This window comes from Ascaphus truei, unplaced genomic scaffold (assembly GCF_040206685.1).
Source record: "Ascaphus truei isolate aAscTru1 unplaced genomic scaffold, aAscTru1.hap1 HAP1_SCAFFOLD_1144, whole genome shotgun sequence".
Lineage (NCBI taxonomy): Eukaryota > Metazoa > Chordata > Amphibia > Anura > Ascaphidae > Ascaphus > Ascaphus truei.
The window spans coordinates 25,860-43,958 of NW_027454011.1; the positions used below are offsets into that span (position 1 = coordinate 25,860).

The 18,099-nt window shown below is 61.2% G+C and overlaps 1 protein-coding gene across 1 annotated transcript in view; it reads right to left on the reverse strand.

The window, feature by feature from the left end:
- The window catches only part of LOC142475312 (inactive tyrosine-protein kinase 7-like), a 36,611-nt gene extending 24,375 nt beyond the window's left edge, over positions 1–12,236 (reverse strand). Inside the window, 2 exon segments of the mRNA XM_075581233.1 lie at positions 527–717; positions 12,106–12,236. Of these exon segments, the coding sequence (XP_075437348.1) occupies positions 527–717; positions 12,106–12,221 (307 nt within the window). The 5' untranslated portion in view covers positions 12,222–12,236.
- Positions 12,237–18,099: the final 5,863 nt, after the last annotated feature.

Here is an 18,099-nt window from a genome sequence, read left to right on the forward strand (position 1 = left end):
CCCCGGTCAGACACACCCGCCTGGAAGCCCTGATGCAGGAAGCACTGCTGGGCCAGATGTAGCTGGGGCACCTTTATTGCATGTCCGCTGCCCCCTGCCCCTCCAGGTGCCGCGTTACATAGAGAAACACGCCGACCAGGGCTGCGCAATGCTGTGCGAGTATCAACCCATCACTGCTGAATGGGCAGCACAAACCCTCACGTTAGACCACTAGGGGGAGCCCCTAACTTACAGCATTGAGGGGGTGATTGAAATCTGCAGTAGACATCAGTGCCCCCCCCCCCAAGCCAAACACCCCTGTGCCCCCGCTGACCCGAGTGCCCCTCTGCCCCCTTTAAGTAACGTGGCACGTGTCCCAGTAACGTGTCCCAGTAACGTGCCACGTGTCCCAGTAACGTGCCACGTGTCCCAGTAACGTGTCACGTGTCCCCAGTAATGCCCATTTGGCAGCAGAGAGCTGAGACCCCCCCTTTCCCTGCAGCGGCACGCTGCCACAGTCCCAGGGAGGTGGAGGCCTGTGACTCACCGATGATGCTGAGCGTGAAGTTGCGGTTGCTGCAGGCGGATCCCGCGGCGTTGCGTGCGCAGCAGTAGTACTCTCCGTTGTCGTCCGGTCCAGCGCTGCGCAGCGTCAGAGTGCGCTCCTTGTTGCTGATGGAGTATGAGTGCCCGTCGTCTGAGAGAGAGGTCCCGTCTCGGAACCACTGACAGGTGGGGCTGTGGGTGAGACACAGCGAGTGGGTGCGTGTATACTGCTGCCAGCGGTCACAGTGAGCGGGTGCGTGTATACTGCTGCCAGCGGTCACAGTGTGCGGGTGCGTGTATACTGCTGCCAGCGGTCACAGTGAGCGGGAGCATGTATACTGCTGCCAGCGGTCACAGTGAGCGGGTGCGCGTATACTGCTGCCAGCGGTCACAGTGTGCGGGTGCGTGTATACTGCTGCCAGCGGTCACAGTGAGCGGGTGCGTGTATACTGCTGCCAGCGGTCACAGTGTGCGGGTGCGTGTATACTGCTGCCAGCGGTCACAGTGTGCGGGTGCGTGTATACTGCCGCCAGCGGTCACAGTGTGCGGGTGCGTGTATACTGCTGCCAGCGGTCACAGTGAGTGGGTGCGTGTATACTGCTGCCAGCGGTCACAGTGAGCGGGTGCGTGTATACTGCTGCCAGCGGTCACAGTGTGCGGGTGCGCGTATACTGCTGCCAGCGGTCACAGTGAGTGGGTGCGCGTATACTGCTGCCAGCGGTCACAGTGAGTGGGTGCGTGTATACTGCTGCCAGCGGTCACAGTGAGTGGGTGCGTGTATACTGCTGCCAGCGGTCACAGTGTGCGGGTGCGTGTATACTGCTGCCAGCGGTCACAGTGAGTGGGTGCGTGTATACTGCTGCCAGCGGTCACAGTGAGCGGGTGCGTGTATACTGCTGCCAGCGGTCACAGTGTGCGGGTGCGCGTATACTGCTGCCAGCGGTCACAGTGTGCGGGTGCGTGTATACTGCTGCCAGCGGTCACAGTGAGTGGGTGCGTGTATACTGCTGCCAGCGGTCACAGTGAGCGGGTGCGTGTATACTGCTGCCAGCGGTCACAGTGTGCGGGTGCGCGTATACTGCTGCCAGCGGTCACAGTGAGTGGGTGCGCGTATACTGCTGCCAGCGGTCACAGTGAGTGGGTGCGTGTATACTGCTGCCAGCGGTCACAGTGTGCGGGTGCGTGTATACTGCTGCCAGCGGTCACAGTGAGCGGGTGCGCGTATACTGCTGCCAGCGGTCACAGTGAGCGGGTGCGTGTATACTGCTGCCAGCGGTCACAGTGAGCGGGAGCGTGTATACTGCTGCCAGCGGTCACAGTGTGCGGGTGCGTGTATACTGCTGCCAGCGGTCACAGTGAGTGGGTGCGTGTATACTGCTGCCAGCGGTCACAGTGAGTGGGTGCGTGTGTACTGCTGCCAGCGGTCACAGTGAGCGGGTGCGTGTATACTGCTGCCAGCGGTCACAGTGTGCGGGTGCGCGTATACTGCTGCCAGCGGTCACAGTGAGCGGGTGCGCGTATACTGCTGCCAGCGGTCTCAGTGAGTGGGTGCGTGTATACTGCTGCCAGCGGTCACAGTGAGTGGGTGCGTGTATACTGCTGCCAGCGGTCACAGTGTGCGGGTGCGCGTATACTGCTGCCAGCGGTCACAGTGAGCGGGTGCGTGTATACTGCTGCCAGCGGTCACAGTGTGCGGGTGCGTGTATACTGCTGCCAGCGGTCACAGTGAGTGGGTGCGTGTATACTGCTGCCAGCGGTCACAGTGTGCGGGTGCGCGTATACTGCTGCCAGCGGTCACAGTGAGTGGGTGCGTGTATACTGCTGCCAGCGGTCACAGTGAGCGGGTGCGTGTATACTGCTGCCAGCGGTCACAGTGAGTGGGTGCGTGTATACTGCTGCCAGCGGTCACAGTGAGTGGGTGCGTGTATACTGCTGCCAGCGGTCACAGTGTGCGGGTGCGCGTATACTGCTGCCAGCGGTCACAGTGTGCGGGTGCGTGTATACTGCTGCCAGCGGTCACAGTGAGCGGGTGCGTGTATACTGCTGCCAGCGGTCACAGTGAGCGGGTGCGTGTATACTGCTGCCAGCGGTCACAGTGAGCGGGTGCGTGTATACTGCTGCCAGCGGTCACAGTGTGCGGGTGCGTGTATACTGCTGCCAGCGGTCACAGTGTGCGGGTGCGTGTATACTGCTGCCAGCGGTCACAGTGTGCGGGTGCGTGTATACTGCTGCCAGCGGTCACAGTGTGCGGGTGCGTGTATACTGCTGCCAGCGGTCACAGTGTGCGGGTGCGCGTATACTGCTGCCAGCGGTCACAGTGAGCGGGTGCGTGTATACTGCTGCCAGCGGTCACAGTGTGCGGGTGCGTGTATACTGCTGCCAGCGGTCACAGTGAGTGGGTGCGTGTATACTGCTGCCAGCGGTCACAGTGTGCGGGTGCGCGTATACTGCTGCCAGCGGTCACAGTGAGTGGGTGCGTGTATACTGCTGCCAGCGGTCACAGTGAGCGGGTGCGTGTATACTGCTGCCAGCGGTCACAGTGAGTGGGTGCGTGTATACTGCTGCCAGCGGTCACAGTGAGTGGGTGCGTGTATACTGCTGCCAGCGGTCACAGTGTGCGGGTGCGCGTATACTGCTGCCAGCGGTCACAGTGTGCGGGTGCGTGTATACTGCTGCCAGCGGTCACAGTGAGCGGGTGCGTGTATACTGCTGCCAGCGGTCACAGTGAGCGGGTGCGTGTATACTGCTGCCAGCGGTCACAGTGTGCGGGTGCGTGTATACTGCTGCCAGCGGTCACAGTGTGCGGGTGCGTGTATACTGCTGCCAGCGGTCACAATGTGCGGGTGCGTGTATACTGCTGCCAGCGGTCACAGTGTGCGGGTGCGTGTATACTGCTGCCAGCGGTCACAGTGAGCGGGTGCGAGTATACTGCTGCCAGCGGTCACAGTGAGTGGGTGCGCGTATACTGCTGCCAGCGGTCACAGTGAGTGGGTGCGTGTATACTGCTGCCAGCGGTCACAGTGAGCGGGTGCGTGTATACTGCTGCCAGCGGTCACAGTGAGCGGGTGCGCGTATACTGCTGCCAGCGGTCACAGTGTGCGGGTGCGTGTATACTGCTGCCAGCGGTCACAGTGAGCGGGTGCGTGTATACTGCTGCCAGCGGTCACAGTGTGCGGGTGCGTGTATACTGCTGCCAGCGGTCACAGTGTGCGGGTGCGTGTATACTGCTGCCAGCGGTCACAGTGAGCGGGTGCGCGTATACTGCTGCCAGCGGTCACAGTGAGTGGGTGCGTGTATACTGCTGCCAGCGGTCACAGTGTGCGGGTGCGCGTATACTGCTGCCAGCGGTCACAGTGTGCGGGTGCGTGTATACTGCTGCCAGCGGTCACAGTGAGCGGGTGCGTGTATACTGCTGCCAGCGGTCACAGTGAGCGGGTGCGTGTATACTGCTGCCAGCGGTCACAGTGAGTGGGTGCGTGTATACTGCTGCCAGCGGTCACAGTGTGCGGGTGCGCGTATACTGCTGCCAGCGGTCACAGTGAGCGGGTGCGCGTATACTGCTGCCAGCGGTCACAGTGAGCGGGTGCGCGTATACTGCTGCCAGCGGTCACAGTGAGCGGGTGCGCGTATACTGCTGCCAGCGGTCACAGTGAGCGGGTGCGTGTATACTGCTGCCAGCGGTCACAGTGAGTGGGTGCGCGTATACTGCTGCCAGCGGTCACAGTGAGCGGGTGCGCGTATACTGCTGCCAGCGGTCACAGTGAGTGGGTGCGTGTATACTGCTGCCAGCGGTCACAGTGAGCGGGTGCGTGTATACTGCTGCCAGCGGTCACAGTGTGCGGGTGCGTGTATACTGCTGCCAGCGGTCACAGTGAGCGGGTGCGTGTATACTGCTGCCAGCGGTCACAGTGAGCGGGTGCGTGTATACTGCTGCCAGCGGTCACAGTGAGCGGGTGCGCGTATACTGCTGCCAGCGGTAACAGTGAGCGGGTGCGTGTATACTGCTGCCAGCGGTCACAGTGAGCGGGTGCGTGTATACTGCTGCCAGCGGTCACAGTGAGCGGGTGCGTGTATACTGCTGCCAGCGGTCACAGTGTGCGGGTGCGCGTATACTGCTGCCAGCGGTCACAGTGAGTGGGTGCGTGTATACTGCTGCCAGCGGTCACAGTGTGCGGGTGCGTGTATACTGCTGCCAGCAGTCACAGTGTGCGGGTGCGTGTATACTGCTGCCAGCGGTCACAGTGAGTGGGTGCGTGTATACTGCTGCCAGCGGTCACAGTGAGTGGGTGCGTGTATACTGCTGCCAGCGGTCACAGTGTGCGGGTGCGCGTATACTGCTGCCAGCGGTCACAGTGAGTGGGTGCGTGTATACTGCTGCCAGCGGTCACAGTGTGCGGGTGCGTGTATACTGCTGCCAGCAGTCACAGTGTGCGGGTGCGTGTATACTGCTGCCAGCGGTCACAGTGAGTGGGTGCGTGTATACTGCTGCCAGCGGTCACAGTGAGCGGGTGCGTGTATACTGCTGCCAGCGGTCACAGTGACCGGGTGCGTGTATACTGCTGCCAGCGGTCACAGTGAGCGGGTGCGTGTATACTGCTGCCAGCGGTCACAGTGAGTGGGTGCGTGTATACTGCTGCCAGCGGTCACAGTGAGCGGGTGCGTGTATACTGCTGCCAGCGGTCACAGTGAGCGGGTGCGTGTATACTGCTGCCAGCGGTCACAGTGTGCGGGTGCGTGTATACTGCTGCCAGCGGTCACAGTGAGTGGGTGCGTGTATACTGCTGCCAGCGGTCACAGTGAGCGGGTGCGTGTATACTGCTGCCAGCGGTCACAGTGTGCGGGTGCGCGTATACTGCTGCCAGCGGTCACAGTGTGCGGGTGCGCGTATACTGCTGCCAGCGGTCACAGTGAGCGGGTGCGCGTATACTGCTGCCAGCGGTCACAGTGTGCGGGTGCGTGTATACTGCTGCCAGCGGTCACAGTGAGCGGGTGCGCGTATACTGCTGCCAGCGGTCACAGTGAGCGGGTGCGCGTATACTGCTGCCAGCGGTCACAGTGTGCGGGTGTGTGTATACTGCTGCCAGCGGTCACAGTGAGTGGGTGCGTGTATACTGCTGCCAGCGGTCACAGTGAGTGGGTGCGTGTATACTGCTGCCAGCGGTCACAGTGTGCGGGTGCGTGTATACTGCTGCCAGCGGTCACAGTGAGTGGGTGCGTGTATACTGCTGCCAGCGGTCACAGTGAGTGGGTGCGTGTATACTGCTGCCAGCGGTCACAGTGAGTGGGTGCGTGTATACTGCTGCCAGCGGTCACAGTGAGCGGGTGCGTGTATACTGCTGCCAGCGGTCACAGTGAGCGGGTGCGCGTATACTGCTGCCAGCGGTCACAGTGAGCGGGTGCGCGTATACTGCTGCCAGCGGTCACAGAGGGCGGGTGCGCGTATACTGCTGCCAGCGGTCACAGTGAGTGGGTGCGTGTATACTGCTGCCAGCGGTCACAGTGTGCGGGTGCGTGTATACTGCTGCCAGCGGTCACAGTGTGCGGGTGCGTGTATACTGCTGCCAGCGGTCACAGTGAGCGGGTGCGCGTATACTGCTGCCAGCGGTCACAGTGAGTGGGTGCGTGTATACTGCTGCCAGCGGTCACAGTGAGCGGGTGAGTGTTCTGCGTATGAGGGCGGTGCGTATGAGGGAGGGGGGCGGTGCATATGAGGGAGGGGGACGGTGCGTATGAGGGCGGGGGCGGTGCGTATGAGGGCGGGGGCGGTGCGTATGAGGGCGGGGGGCGGTGCGTATGAGGGCGGGGGGCGGTGCGTATGAGGGCGGGGGCGGTGCGCATGAGGGCGGGGGCGGTGCATATGAGGGAGGGGGGCGGTGCATATGAGGGAGGGGGGGCGGTGCGTATGAGGGAGGGTGCGGTGCGTATGAGGGAGGGGGGCGGTGCGTATGAGGGAGGGGGGCGGTGCGTATGAGGGAGGGGGGCGGTGCGTATGAGGGAGGGGGCGGTGCGGTGCGTATGAGGGAGGGGGCGGTGCGTATGAGGGAGGGGGGGCGGTGCGTATGAGGGAGGGGGCGGTGCGTATGAGGGAGGGAGGGGGGCGGTGCGTATGAGAAAGGGGGGGGGCGGTGCGTATGAGGGAGGGGCGGTGCATATGAGGGCGGGGGGCGGTGCGTATGAGGGCGGGGGGCGGTGCGTATGAGGGCGGGGGGCGGTGCGTATGAGGGCGGGGGGCGGTGCGTATGAGGGAGGGGGGCGGTGCGTATGAGGGAGGGGGGGCGGTGCGTATGAGGGAGGGGGCGGTGCGGTGCGTATGAGGGAGGGGGCGGTGCGTATGAGGGAGGGGGGGCGGTGCGTATGAGGGAGGGGGCGGTGCGTATGAGGGAGGGAGGGGGGCGGTGCGTATGAGAAAGGGGGGGGGCGGTGCGTATGAGGGAGGGAGGAGGGCGGTGCGTATGAGGGAGGGAGGAGGGCGGTGCGTATGAGGGAGGGAGGAGGGCGGTGCGTATGAGGGTGGGGGGCGGTGCGTATGAGGGAGGGGGCGGTGCGTATGAGGGAGGGGGGGCGGTGCGTATGAGGGAGGGGGGCGGTGCGTATGATGGAGGGGGCGGTGCGTATGAGGGAGGGGGGCGGTGCGTATGAGGGAGGGGGGCGGTGCGTATGAGGGCGGGGGCGGTGCGTATGAGGGAGGGGGGCGGTGCGTATGAGGGAGGGGGGGCGGTGCGTATGAGGGAGGGGGGCGGTGCGTATGAGGGAGGGGGGCGGTGCGTATGAGGGCGGGGGCGGTGCGTATGAGGGAGGGGGGCGGTGCGTATGAGGGAGGGGGGGCGGTGCGTATGAGGGAGGGGGGCGGTGCGTATGAGGGGGGGGCGGTGCGTATGAGGGCGGGGGGCGGTGCGTATGAGGGAGGGGGGGCGGTGCGTATGAGGGAGGGGGCGGTGCGTATGAGGGAGGGGGGCGGTGCGTATGAGGGAGGGGGGGCGGTGCGTATGAGGGAGGGGCGGTGCATATGAGGGCGGGGGGCGGTGCGTATGAGGGCGGGGGGCGGTGCGTATGAGGGCGGGGGGCGGTGCGTATGAGGGCGGGGGGGCGGTGCGTATGAGGGCGGGGGGGCGGTGCGTATGAGGGCGGGGGGGCGGTGCGTATGAGGGCGGGGGGCGGTGCGTATGAGGGCGGGGGGCGGTGCGTATGAGGGCGGGGGGGCGGTGCGTATGAGGGCGGGGGGGCGGTGCGTATGAGGGCGGGGGGGCGGGGCGTATGAGGGAGGGGGCGGTGCGTATGAGGGAGGGGGCGGTGCGTATGAGGGAGGGGGCGGTGCGTATGAGGGGGGGTGCGGTGCGTATGAGGGAGGGGGCGGTGCGTATGAGGGAGGGGGGCGGTGCGTATGAGGGAGGGGGGCGGTGCGTATGAGGGAGGTGGGCGGTGCGCATGAGGGAGGGGGGGCGGTGCGTAAGAGGGAGGGGGGCGGTGTGTATGAGGGAGGAGGGACGGTGCGTATGAGGGTATGAGGGTGGGGGGCGGTGCGTATGAGGGAGGGGGCGGTGCGTATGAGGGAGGGGGGCGGTGCGTATGAGGGAGGGGGGGCGGTGCGTATGAGGGAGGGGGGCGGTGCGTATGAGGGAAGGGGGCGGTGCGTATGAGGGAGGGGGGGCGGTGCGTATGAGGGAGGGGGGGCGGTGCGTATGAGGGAAGGGGACGGTGCGTATGAGGGAAGGGGACGGTGCGTATGAGGGAGGGGCGGTGCGTATAAGGGCGGGGGGCGGTGCGTATGAGGGCGGGGGGCGGTGCGTATGAGGGCGGGGGGCGGTGCGTATGAGGGCGGGGGGCGGTGCGTATGAGGGCGGGGGGCGGTGCGTATGAAGGAGGGGGGGCGGTGCGTATGAAGGAGGGGGGGCGGTGCGTATGAGGGAGGGGGGGCGGTGCGTATGAGGGAGGGGGGCGGTGCATATGAGGGAGGGGGCGGTGTGTATGAGGGAGGGAGGGGGGCGGTGCGTATGAGGGAGGGGGGCGGTGCGTATGAGGGAGGGGGGGCGGTGCGTATGAGGGAGGGAGGAGGGCGGTGCGTATGAGGGAGGGGGGGACGGTGCGTATGAGGGTATGAGGGTGGGGGGCGGTGCGTATGAGGGCAGGGGGGCGGTGCGTATGAGGGCGGGGGGGCGGTGCGTATGAGGGAGGGGGGCGGTGCGTATGAGGGTGGGGGGGCGGTGCGTATGAGGGAGGGGGGGGGCGGTGCGTATGAGGGAGGGGGGGCGGTGCGTATGAGGGAGGGGGGGCGGTGCGTATGAGGGAGGGGGAGCGGTGCATATGAGGGAGGGGGGCGGTGCGTATGAGGGAGGGGGGGCGGTGCGTATGAGGGAGGGGGGGCGGTGCGCATGAGGGAGGGGGGGCGGTGCGTATGAGGGAGGGGGAGTGGGTGCGTATGAGGGAGGGGGGGCGGTGCGTATGAGGGAGGGGGGGCGGTGCGTATGAGGGAGGGGGGGCGGTGCGCATGAGGGAGGGGGGGCGGTGCGTATGAGGGAGGGGGAGTGGGTGCGTATGAGGGAGGGGGGGCGGTGCGTATGAGGGAGGGGGAGCGGTGCATATGAGGGAGGGGGGCGGTGCGTATGAGGGAGGGGGGGCGGTGCGTATGAGGGAGGGGGGGCGGTGCGCATGAGGGAGGGGGGGCGGTGCGTATGAGGGAGGGGGAGTGGGTGCGTATGAGGGAGGGGGGGCGGTGCGTATGAGGGCGGTGCATATGAGGGAGGGGCGCGGTGCGTATAAGGGCGGGGGGCGGTGCGTATGAGGGCGGGGGGCGGTGCGTATGAGGGCGGGGGGCGGTGCGTATGAGGGCGGGGGGCGGTGCGTATGAGGGCGGGGGGCGGTGCGTATGAAGGAGGGGGGGCGGTGCGTATGAAGGAGGGGGGGCGGTGCGTATGAGGGAGGGGGGGCGGTGCGTATGAGGGAGGGGGGCGGTGCATATGAGGGAGGGGGCGGTGTGTATGAGGGAGGGAGGGGGGCGGTGCGTATGAGGGAGGGGGGCGGTGCGTATGAGGGAGGGGGGGCGGTGCGTATGAGGGAGGGAGGAGGGCGGTGCGTATGAGGGAGGGGGGACGGTGCGTATGAGGGTATGAGGGTGGGGGGCGGTGCGTATGAGGGCAGGGGGGCGGTGCGTATGAGGGCGGGGGGGCGGTGCGTATGAGGGAGGGGGGCGGTGCGTATGAGGGTGGGGGGGCGGTGCGTATGAGGGAGGGGGGGGCGGTGCGTATGAGGGAGGGGGGGCGGTGCGTATGAGGGAGGGGGGGCGGTGCGTATGAGGGAGGGGGAGCGGTGCATATGAGGGAGGGGGGCGGTGCGTATGAGGGAGGGGGGGCGGTGCGTATGAGGGAGGGGGGGCGGTGCGCATGAGGGAGGGGGGGCGGTGCGTATGAGGGAGGGGGAGTGGGTGCGTATGAGGGAGGGGGGGCGGTGCGTATGAGGGAGGGGGGGCGGTGCGTATGAGGGAGGGGGGGCGGTGCGCATGAGGGAGGGGGGGCGGTGCGTATGAGGGAGGGGGAGTGGGTGCGTATGAGGGAGGGGGGGCGGTGCGTATGAGGGAGGGGGAGCGGTGCATATGAGGGAGGGGGGCGGTGCGTATGAGGGAGGGGGGGCGGTGCGTATGAGGGAGGGGGGGCGGTGCGCATGAGGGAGGGGGGGCGGTGCGTATGAGGGAGGGGGAGTGGGTGCGTATGAGGGAGGGGGGGCGGTGCGTATGAGGGCGGTGCATATGAGGGAGGGGCGCGGTGCGTATGAGGGCGGGGGCGCGGTGCGTATGAGGGAGGGGCGGTGCATATGAGGGCGGGGGGCGGTGCGTATGAGGGCGGGGGGCGGTGCGTATGAGGGCGGGGGGGCGGTGCGTATGAGGGCGGGGGGGCGGTGCGTATGAGGGCGGGGGGGCGGGGCGTATGAGGGAGGGGGCGGTGCGTATGAGGGAGGGGGCGGTGCGTATGAGGGAGGGGGCGGTGCGTATGAGGGGGGGTGCGGTGCGTATGAGGGAGGGGGGGCGGTGCGTAAGAGGGAGGGGGGCGGTGTGTATGAGGGAGGAGGGACGGTGCGTATGAGGGTATGAGGGTGGGGGGCGGTGCGTATGAGGGAGGGGGCGGTGCGTATGAGGGAGGGGGGCGGTGCGTATGAGGGAGGGGGGCGGTGCGTATGAGGGAGGGGGGCGGTGCGTATGAGGGAGGGGGGCGGTGCGTATGAGGGAGGGGGGCGGTGCGTATGAGGGAGGGGGGCGGTGCGTATGAGGGAGGGGGGGCGGTGCGTATGAGGGAGGGGGGGCGGTGCGTATGAGGGAAGGGGACGGTGCGTATGAGGGAAGGGGACGGTGCGTATGAGGGAGGGGCGGTGCATATAAGGGCGGGGGGCGGTGCGTATGAGGGCGGGGGGCGGTGCGTATGAGGGCGGGGGGCGGTGCGTATGAGGGCGGGGGGCGGTGCGTATGAGGGCGGGGGGCGGTGCGTATGAGGGCGGGGGGCGGTGCGTATGAAGGAGGGGGGGCGGTGCGTATGAAGGAGGGGGGGCGGTGCGTATGAGGGAGGGGGGGCGGTGCGTATGAGGGAGGGGGGCGGTGCATATGAGGGAGGGGGCGGTGTGTATGAGGGAGGGAGGGGGGCGGTGCGTATGAGGGAGGGGGGCGGTGCGTATGAGGGAGGGGGGGCGGTGCGTATGAGGGAGGGAGGAGGGCGGTGCGTATGAGGGAGGGGGGACGGTGCGTATGAGGGTATGAGGGTGGGGGGCGGTGCGTATGAGGGCAGGGGGGCGGTGCGTATGAGGGCGGGGGGGCGGTGCGTATGAGGGAGGGGGGCGGTGCGTATGAGGGTGGGGGGGCGGTGCGTATGAGGGAGGGGGGGGCGGTGCGTATGAGGGAGGGGGGGCGGTGCGTATGAGGGAGGGGGGGCGGTGCGTATGAGGGAGGGGGAGCGGTGCATATGAGGGAGGGGGGCGGTGCGTATGAGGGAGGGGGGGCGGTGCGTATGAGGGAGGGGGGGCGGTGCGCATGAGGGAGGGGGGGCGGTGCGTATGAGGGAGGGGGAGTGGGTGCGTATGAGGGAGGGGGGGCGGTGCGTATGAGGGAGGGGGAGCGGTGCATATGAGGGAGGGGGGCGGTGCGTATGAGGGAGGGGGGGCGGTGCGTATGAGGGAGGGGGGGCGGTGCGCATGAGGGAGGGGGGGCGGTGCGTATGAGGGAGGGGGAGTGGGTGCGTATGAGGGAGGGGGGGCGGTGCGTATGAGGGCGGTGCATATGAGGGAGGGGCGCGGTGCGTATGAGGGCGGGGGACGGTGCGTATGAGGGCGGGGGACAGTGCGTATGAGGGCGGGGGACGGTGCGTATGAGGGTGGGGGGCGGTGTGTATGACATGGGGAGGGGTGTATGGGAGGGGGTCTCACCGCGGTTACCCATCGATGTGGCAGCGCAGAGTGACGGGTGAGGCGCTCTGGATCTCGCTGGCAGTGGCTGGGTACTGCAGGGGGTAGTGTATGGGTTGGGGTGTATGAGAGGGGGAGGGGGTCTCACCGCGGGTGGTAGTGTATGAGGGAGGGGTGTATGAGAGGGGGAGGGGGTCTTACCGCGGGTGCCCATCAATGTGGCAGCGCAGAGTGACGGGTGAGGCGCTCTGGATCTCGCCGGCAGTGGCTGGGTACAGCAGGGTGACCCCTCCGCTCTCTATCCCTGCAATACACATGGGACAGAATGATGAGATCTCAATAAGTAACCACACAAACACACCCATATATACACACACACACACATACATACACACAGGTCCGGAAATAATTGGAGACACAATTTTCATAATTTTGCCTCTGTACGCCAACACAATGGATTTGAAATGAAACAACCGAGATGCAATAGAAGTGCAGACTTTCAGCTTTAATTCAAGGGGTTGAACAAAAATATCGTATGAAACGTTTAGGAATTGCAACCATTTTCATACACAGTCCCCTTATTTCAGGGGCTCAAATGTAATTGGACAAATTAACACAATCATAAATAAAATGTTCATTTTTAGTACTTTGTAGAGAATCCTTTGCAGGCAATGACTGCATGAAGTCTGGAACGCATGGACATCACCAAACGCTGGGTTTCCTCCTTTGTGATGCTTTGCCGGCCTTTACTGCAGCTGTCTTCAGTTGTTGTTTGTTCGTGGGTCTTTCTGCCTTAAGTTTTGTCTTCAGCAAGTGAAATGCATGCTCGATCGGGTTGAGATCAGTTGATTGATCGGCCATTGCAGAATATTCCACTTCTTTGCCTTAAAAAACTCCTGGGTTGCTTTTGCAGTATGTTTTGGGTCATTGTCCATCTGAATTTGGCTGAAGCTGAGCAGACAATATATCCCTATACACTTCAGAATTCATCCGGCTGCTTCTGTCTTCTGTCACATCATCAATAAACACTAGTGAAGCAGTGCCATTGTAAGCCGTGCATGCCCATGCCATCACACTGCCTCCATCGTGTTTATCAGATGATGTGGTATGCTTCGGATAATGAGCCATTCCAAGCCTTCTCCATACCTTTTTCTTCCCATCATTGTGGTACAGGTTGATCTTAGTTTCATCTGTTCAAAGAATGCTGTTCCAGAACTGGGCTGGCTTTTTTAGATATTGTTTGGCAAAGTCTAATCTGGCCTTTCTATTCTTGAGGCTTATGAATGGTTTGCACCTTGTGGTGAACCCTCTGTATTTGCTCTCGTGAAGTCTTCTCTTTATGGTAGACTTGGACAATGATATGCCTACCTCCTGGAGAGTGTTCTTCACTTGGCTGGATGTTGTGAAGGGGTTTTTCTTTACCATGGAAAGGATCCTACGATCATCCACCACTGTTGTCTTCCGTGGACGGCCAGGCCTTTTTGTGTTGCAGAGCTCACCAGTGCGTTCTTTTTTCTCAGAATGTACCAAACTGTTGATTTGGCCGCTCCTAATGTTCCTGCTATCTCTCTGATGGATTTTCTTTTTTTTTTACAGCCTAAGGATGCCCTGTTTCACTTGCATTGAGAGCTCCTTTGTCCGCATGTTTTGGGTTCACAGCAACTGCTTCCAAATGCGAATGCCACACCTGGAATCAACTCCAGACCTTTTACCTGCTTAATTGATGATGAAATAACGAAGGAATAGCCCACACCTGTCCATGAAACAGCTTTTGAGTCAATTGTCCTATTACTTATGGTCCCTTGAAAAAGAGGGGGCTACATATTAAAGATATGTAATTCCCAAACCCTTCCTCCAATTTGATGTTAATACCTTCAAATTAAAGCTGATAGACGGCACTTTAAGCCCATATCTACTATATATTTCTCAAAGTGTCCTATGTGTCGTTGTCTGTCTGTCTGTATGTATGTGTCTCCCTGTGTCTACGGTCCCTGTGTCTACGGCCCATCGCATTGGACCTTTGGCCCGTCACTCCGCCTGAGGCCAATCCGCCTCAGGCCAATCACATTGCTCCCCTGACACACCCGCCCCCGCACACCTCTCATTTGCACTGACACCACGGCCTCAGCCCAATTACATAGCTCCCTTGGCCCCACGCCCGCCCCCGCACTCCTCTCATTGGCCTGCGGCCAACACACCAACCCCACTACCACACTCTCCCACCCCTCACTGAGCTTTGGGAACGCTTCACAGCACCTAACCCTCACTGCTCTGGGAGATTTGGGAACGCTTCACAGCTCTCACCTCTCAACCATCAAAAACCTGACCGTCTGATACCACCAAAACAAGGACGCAGGTACACACTCTTACATATCTATATATTCTTTTCACCACTGCAACAGCGCCCGATCACCTACACACACCGCACGCTCACAGAGCGCACACCGACGGCCACCCCCAATTAACAACCACACACCCAACAATGCATACCACACCTCTGCCGCTACCGCAGCCCCTCTACCACCCGCACACACTCCTGCCTACCCTGCCAACACCCCTCCCCTCCACCTCAACATAACACGTTCATCCCAAAAACACCACACACCCCCCAGCAAACATCGCCACCAAACAACGCCCGCATCTCCTCCACTACCACGCAACACACTACCCCACCTCCCAAGGCCGCAACACAGCCTCCCCGTAGCCCTCATCGAGCGCAACCCCTCCCGTGCACCCTCCCATGCCAAAACGCACTGACGACGCCACAAACCCCTACCTCCAGAGGCCACCCATCTCAAACACGCACGTGGAGCGCAAGCCCTACCGCAGGAGGGCCTGCATCACAACCACGCACGTGGAGCGTAACCCCTACCGCAGGAGGGCCCACATCCACCACCGTACGCACAAAGCACTCATTTACACCGCCCTTACCAATAAATACACTCCCGTATCCCGTCCCGCACCCCCCCCCCCCTCACACCCACCGAGCACACAACCACAACACCTCCCGCTGCACGCCACAACCCCCCTCCAGGGACCACATACCTCTACTTCACCCTGCTGCCGCTGTATTGTTTCAGTGTACGTCGCAATACCTCCTGGATGACGCACCAAACACCCCACACACTCCCGTAGACCGCCCGCCCAAACCCCCCCAAAAACACTCACGTAGCCCACCCTGACCCAACCCCCCCAAACACTACCATAGCCCGCCGGACACCCCCTCACCCCCCCAAAAACACTCCCGTAGCCCACCCGGACACCCCCCCCCACAAACACTACCATAGCCCGCAGGACCCCCCCCACCCCCCCAAAAAACACTCCCGTAGCCCACCCGGACACCCCCCCCCCCACAAACACTACCATAGCCCGCAGGACCACCCCCACAAAAAACACTCCCGTAGCCCACCCGGACACCCCCCCAAACACTACCATAGCCCGCCGGCCCCCCCCCCACACAAACACTCCCGTAGCCCACCCGAACCACCCCCCCCCCCAAAAAAAACACTACGCCACACATCTCAAACACGCACGTGGAGCGCAAGCCCTACCTCCGAAGGGCCCGCATCACAACCACGCACGTGGAGCGCAACCCCTACCGCAGGAGGGCCCGCATCCACCACCGTACGCACAAAGCACTCATTTACACCGCCCTTACCAATAAATACACTCCCGTATCCCGTCCCGCACCCCCCCCCCCAAACACTACCATAGCCCGCCGGACACCCCCCCCCCCACAAACACTACCATAGCCCGCCGGACACCCCCCCCCCCACAAACACTACCATAGCCCGCTGGACCCCCCCCCCCCCAAAAACACTTCCGTTGCCCGCACGCCCCCCCCCAAACACTACCTTTGCCAGCCACATCAAAACTGTCCCGAAGCCCTCACCACCGCACAAACCCTACCGTGACCCTCCCCCCCCGCACCCCACATCGCCACACGTAGCCTGCAAACACACCAACACCTCCTGTAGCCCAACACACCTCACCTTCAACCTCGTGCAATATCCGTGCTTCACACAATAACATAGCACTCATTCCATTTAACAACACCTCCTGACACATGTCTGCTTCCTAAAACAATATAGGATCACTGTGTCCCTTACACACAAACACACACACACACAACAGTAAACCACACGCCCCCTCAATCACGTGCCTGCACAACCCCTCTGCCACGCCTCACGTCCTCAGCCACGCCACATACCCTCAGCCACGCCACACCCTCACCCACGCACGCACTCACGCAGCACACACACCCTCAGCCACGCACCACGCGCACACACGCACCCTCAAACACGCCACGCGCACCACACACACACACGCACTCACCAACACACATATGCCCTAATCCACGGCACACGCCCTCACCCACCACACACGTCTTCACACACACACAACCCTCCTCTGCTGATACGCCACACTAAACAACACTTCCACACACCCCTACCTACCCCCCACACCACAACGCATGCTGCCGCATATTCAACCCACCTCCCCTACACAACGCTTTAACACACACCCACACGGACGCCAAAACACAACAACACACCCTTCCCGCCCCAAACACACCTCCCCTTCACCGTGCTGCCACAAACACACTACACTCAACACCATGCTGATTTACAAGTCTGCAACACACCTCCCCTTGCACCTCAACCCGCCACCACCCCAAATCTGCGCAACAACACACACCCTCCGCTGCCACCTCACACAGGAAATCAGCTCTTCGGTCCAATACAATTGATTCACAACACAATACACATTCAGCCGTCTGTGTCATTTATTGCACACTTTCAACACATCCGCACACAACAATCACACAACACTCAACACACACACTCAACACACACACACAACCACACACACACAACACTACAGAAAACACACTCACCCACACTACAACACACACACACCCAACCCACCCTCACTCACCTACCCACCACACAATCACTTTCTACTGTTGTTGGTTTACAAACACACTTTTCTAAAATATTACATAACATTCACATGACATTAAAACTTTGCAATACACATCATACAACATTTACACATACTTATTCACGGTTCACATCCCGGGCAACGCCGGGTCTCTCAGCTAGTTCATTATATAACTGTGACTTGAACTTATTTTGGTACACAGCCGGAATAACAAAACTTGTATCAGTGTCCAATTATTTCCGGACCTAACTGTATGTGCACATGCGCGCGTGTGTATGTATATATGTATATGCAGTGTTCGACAAACCTATACATTTGCTCGCCCCGGGCGAGTGGATTTAACCCCCGGGCGAGTAAATATTGGCCCAAGCAGCACACGTTTGGTACTAGGTGGCGAGTAGATTTTTTTGTGTGGCGAGTAGATTTTTTGGTGATTTGTCAACCACTGTGTATATGTATATGTATATATAAAATGTTTTACCAGGAAGTAATACATTGAGTTACCTCTCGTTTTCAAGTATGTCCTGGACATAGTTAATATGACAGATAATACATGGTTACAAATACAGTTACATAAATGAGCAGGGTATACATTATATACAAGACATTGCATGCAGTTAGAGAAGATGTATATTATAGGCGTATGTAACAGTTACAGATAATATATATTATGAGCGTATGTAACAGTTACAGATAATATATATTATAGGCGTATGTAACAGTTACAGATAATATATATTATGAGCGTATGTAACAGTTACAGACCAGGATAAAATGTGAGACAGACTTAGTTAGGAAAGAACTTAGACTGGTGGCGGCTAAGAGTCTCTCCGGTAGACTGTTCCAGTTTTGGGGTGCACGGTAAGAGAAGGAGGAGCGGCCGGATACTTTGTTGAACCTTGGGACCATGAACAGTCTTTTGGAGTCAGATCTCAGATAAGTGCTGCATGTTGTAGGGGTGAGGAGCTTGTTCAGATAGGTGGGTAGCTTGCCCAAAAAGTATTTGAAGGCAAGACAGGAAAGGTGAACACATACATATATATATATATATATATATACATATATATATATATATATATATATATATATATATATATATATATATATATATATATATATATATACACACACACACACAGTGGTCGACAAATCACCAAAAAATCTACACAGCGAACAAGAAAATTTACTCGCCACCTAGTACCAAAGGTGTGCTGCTTGGGCAAATAGGCGCTCGCCACGATGTTAAATCCA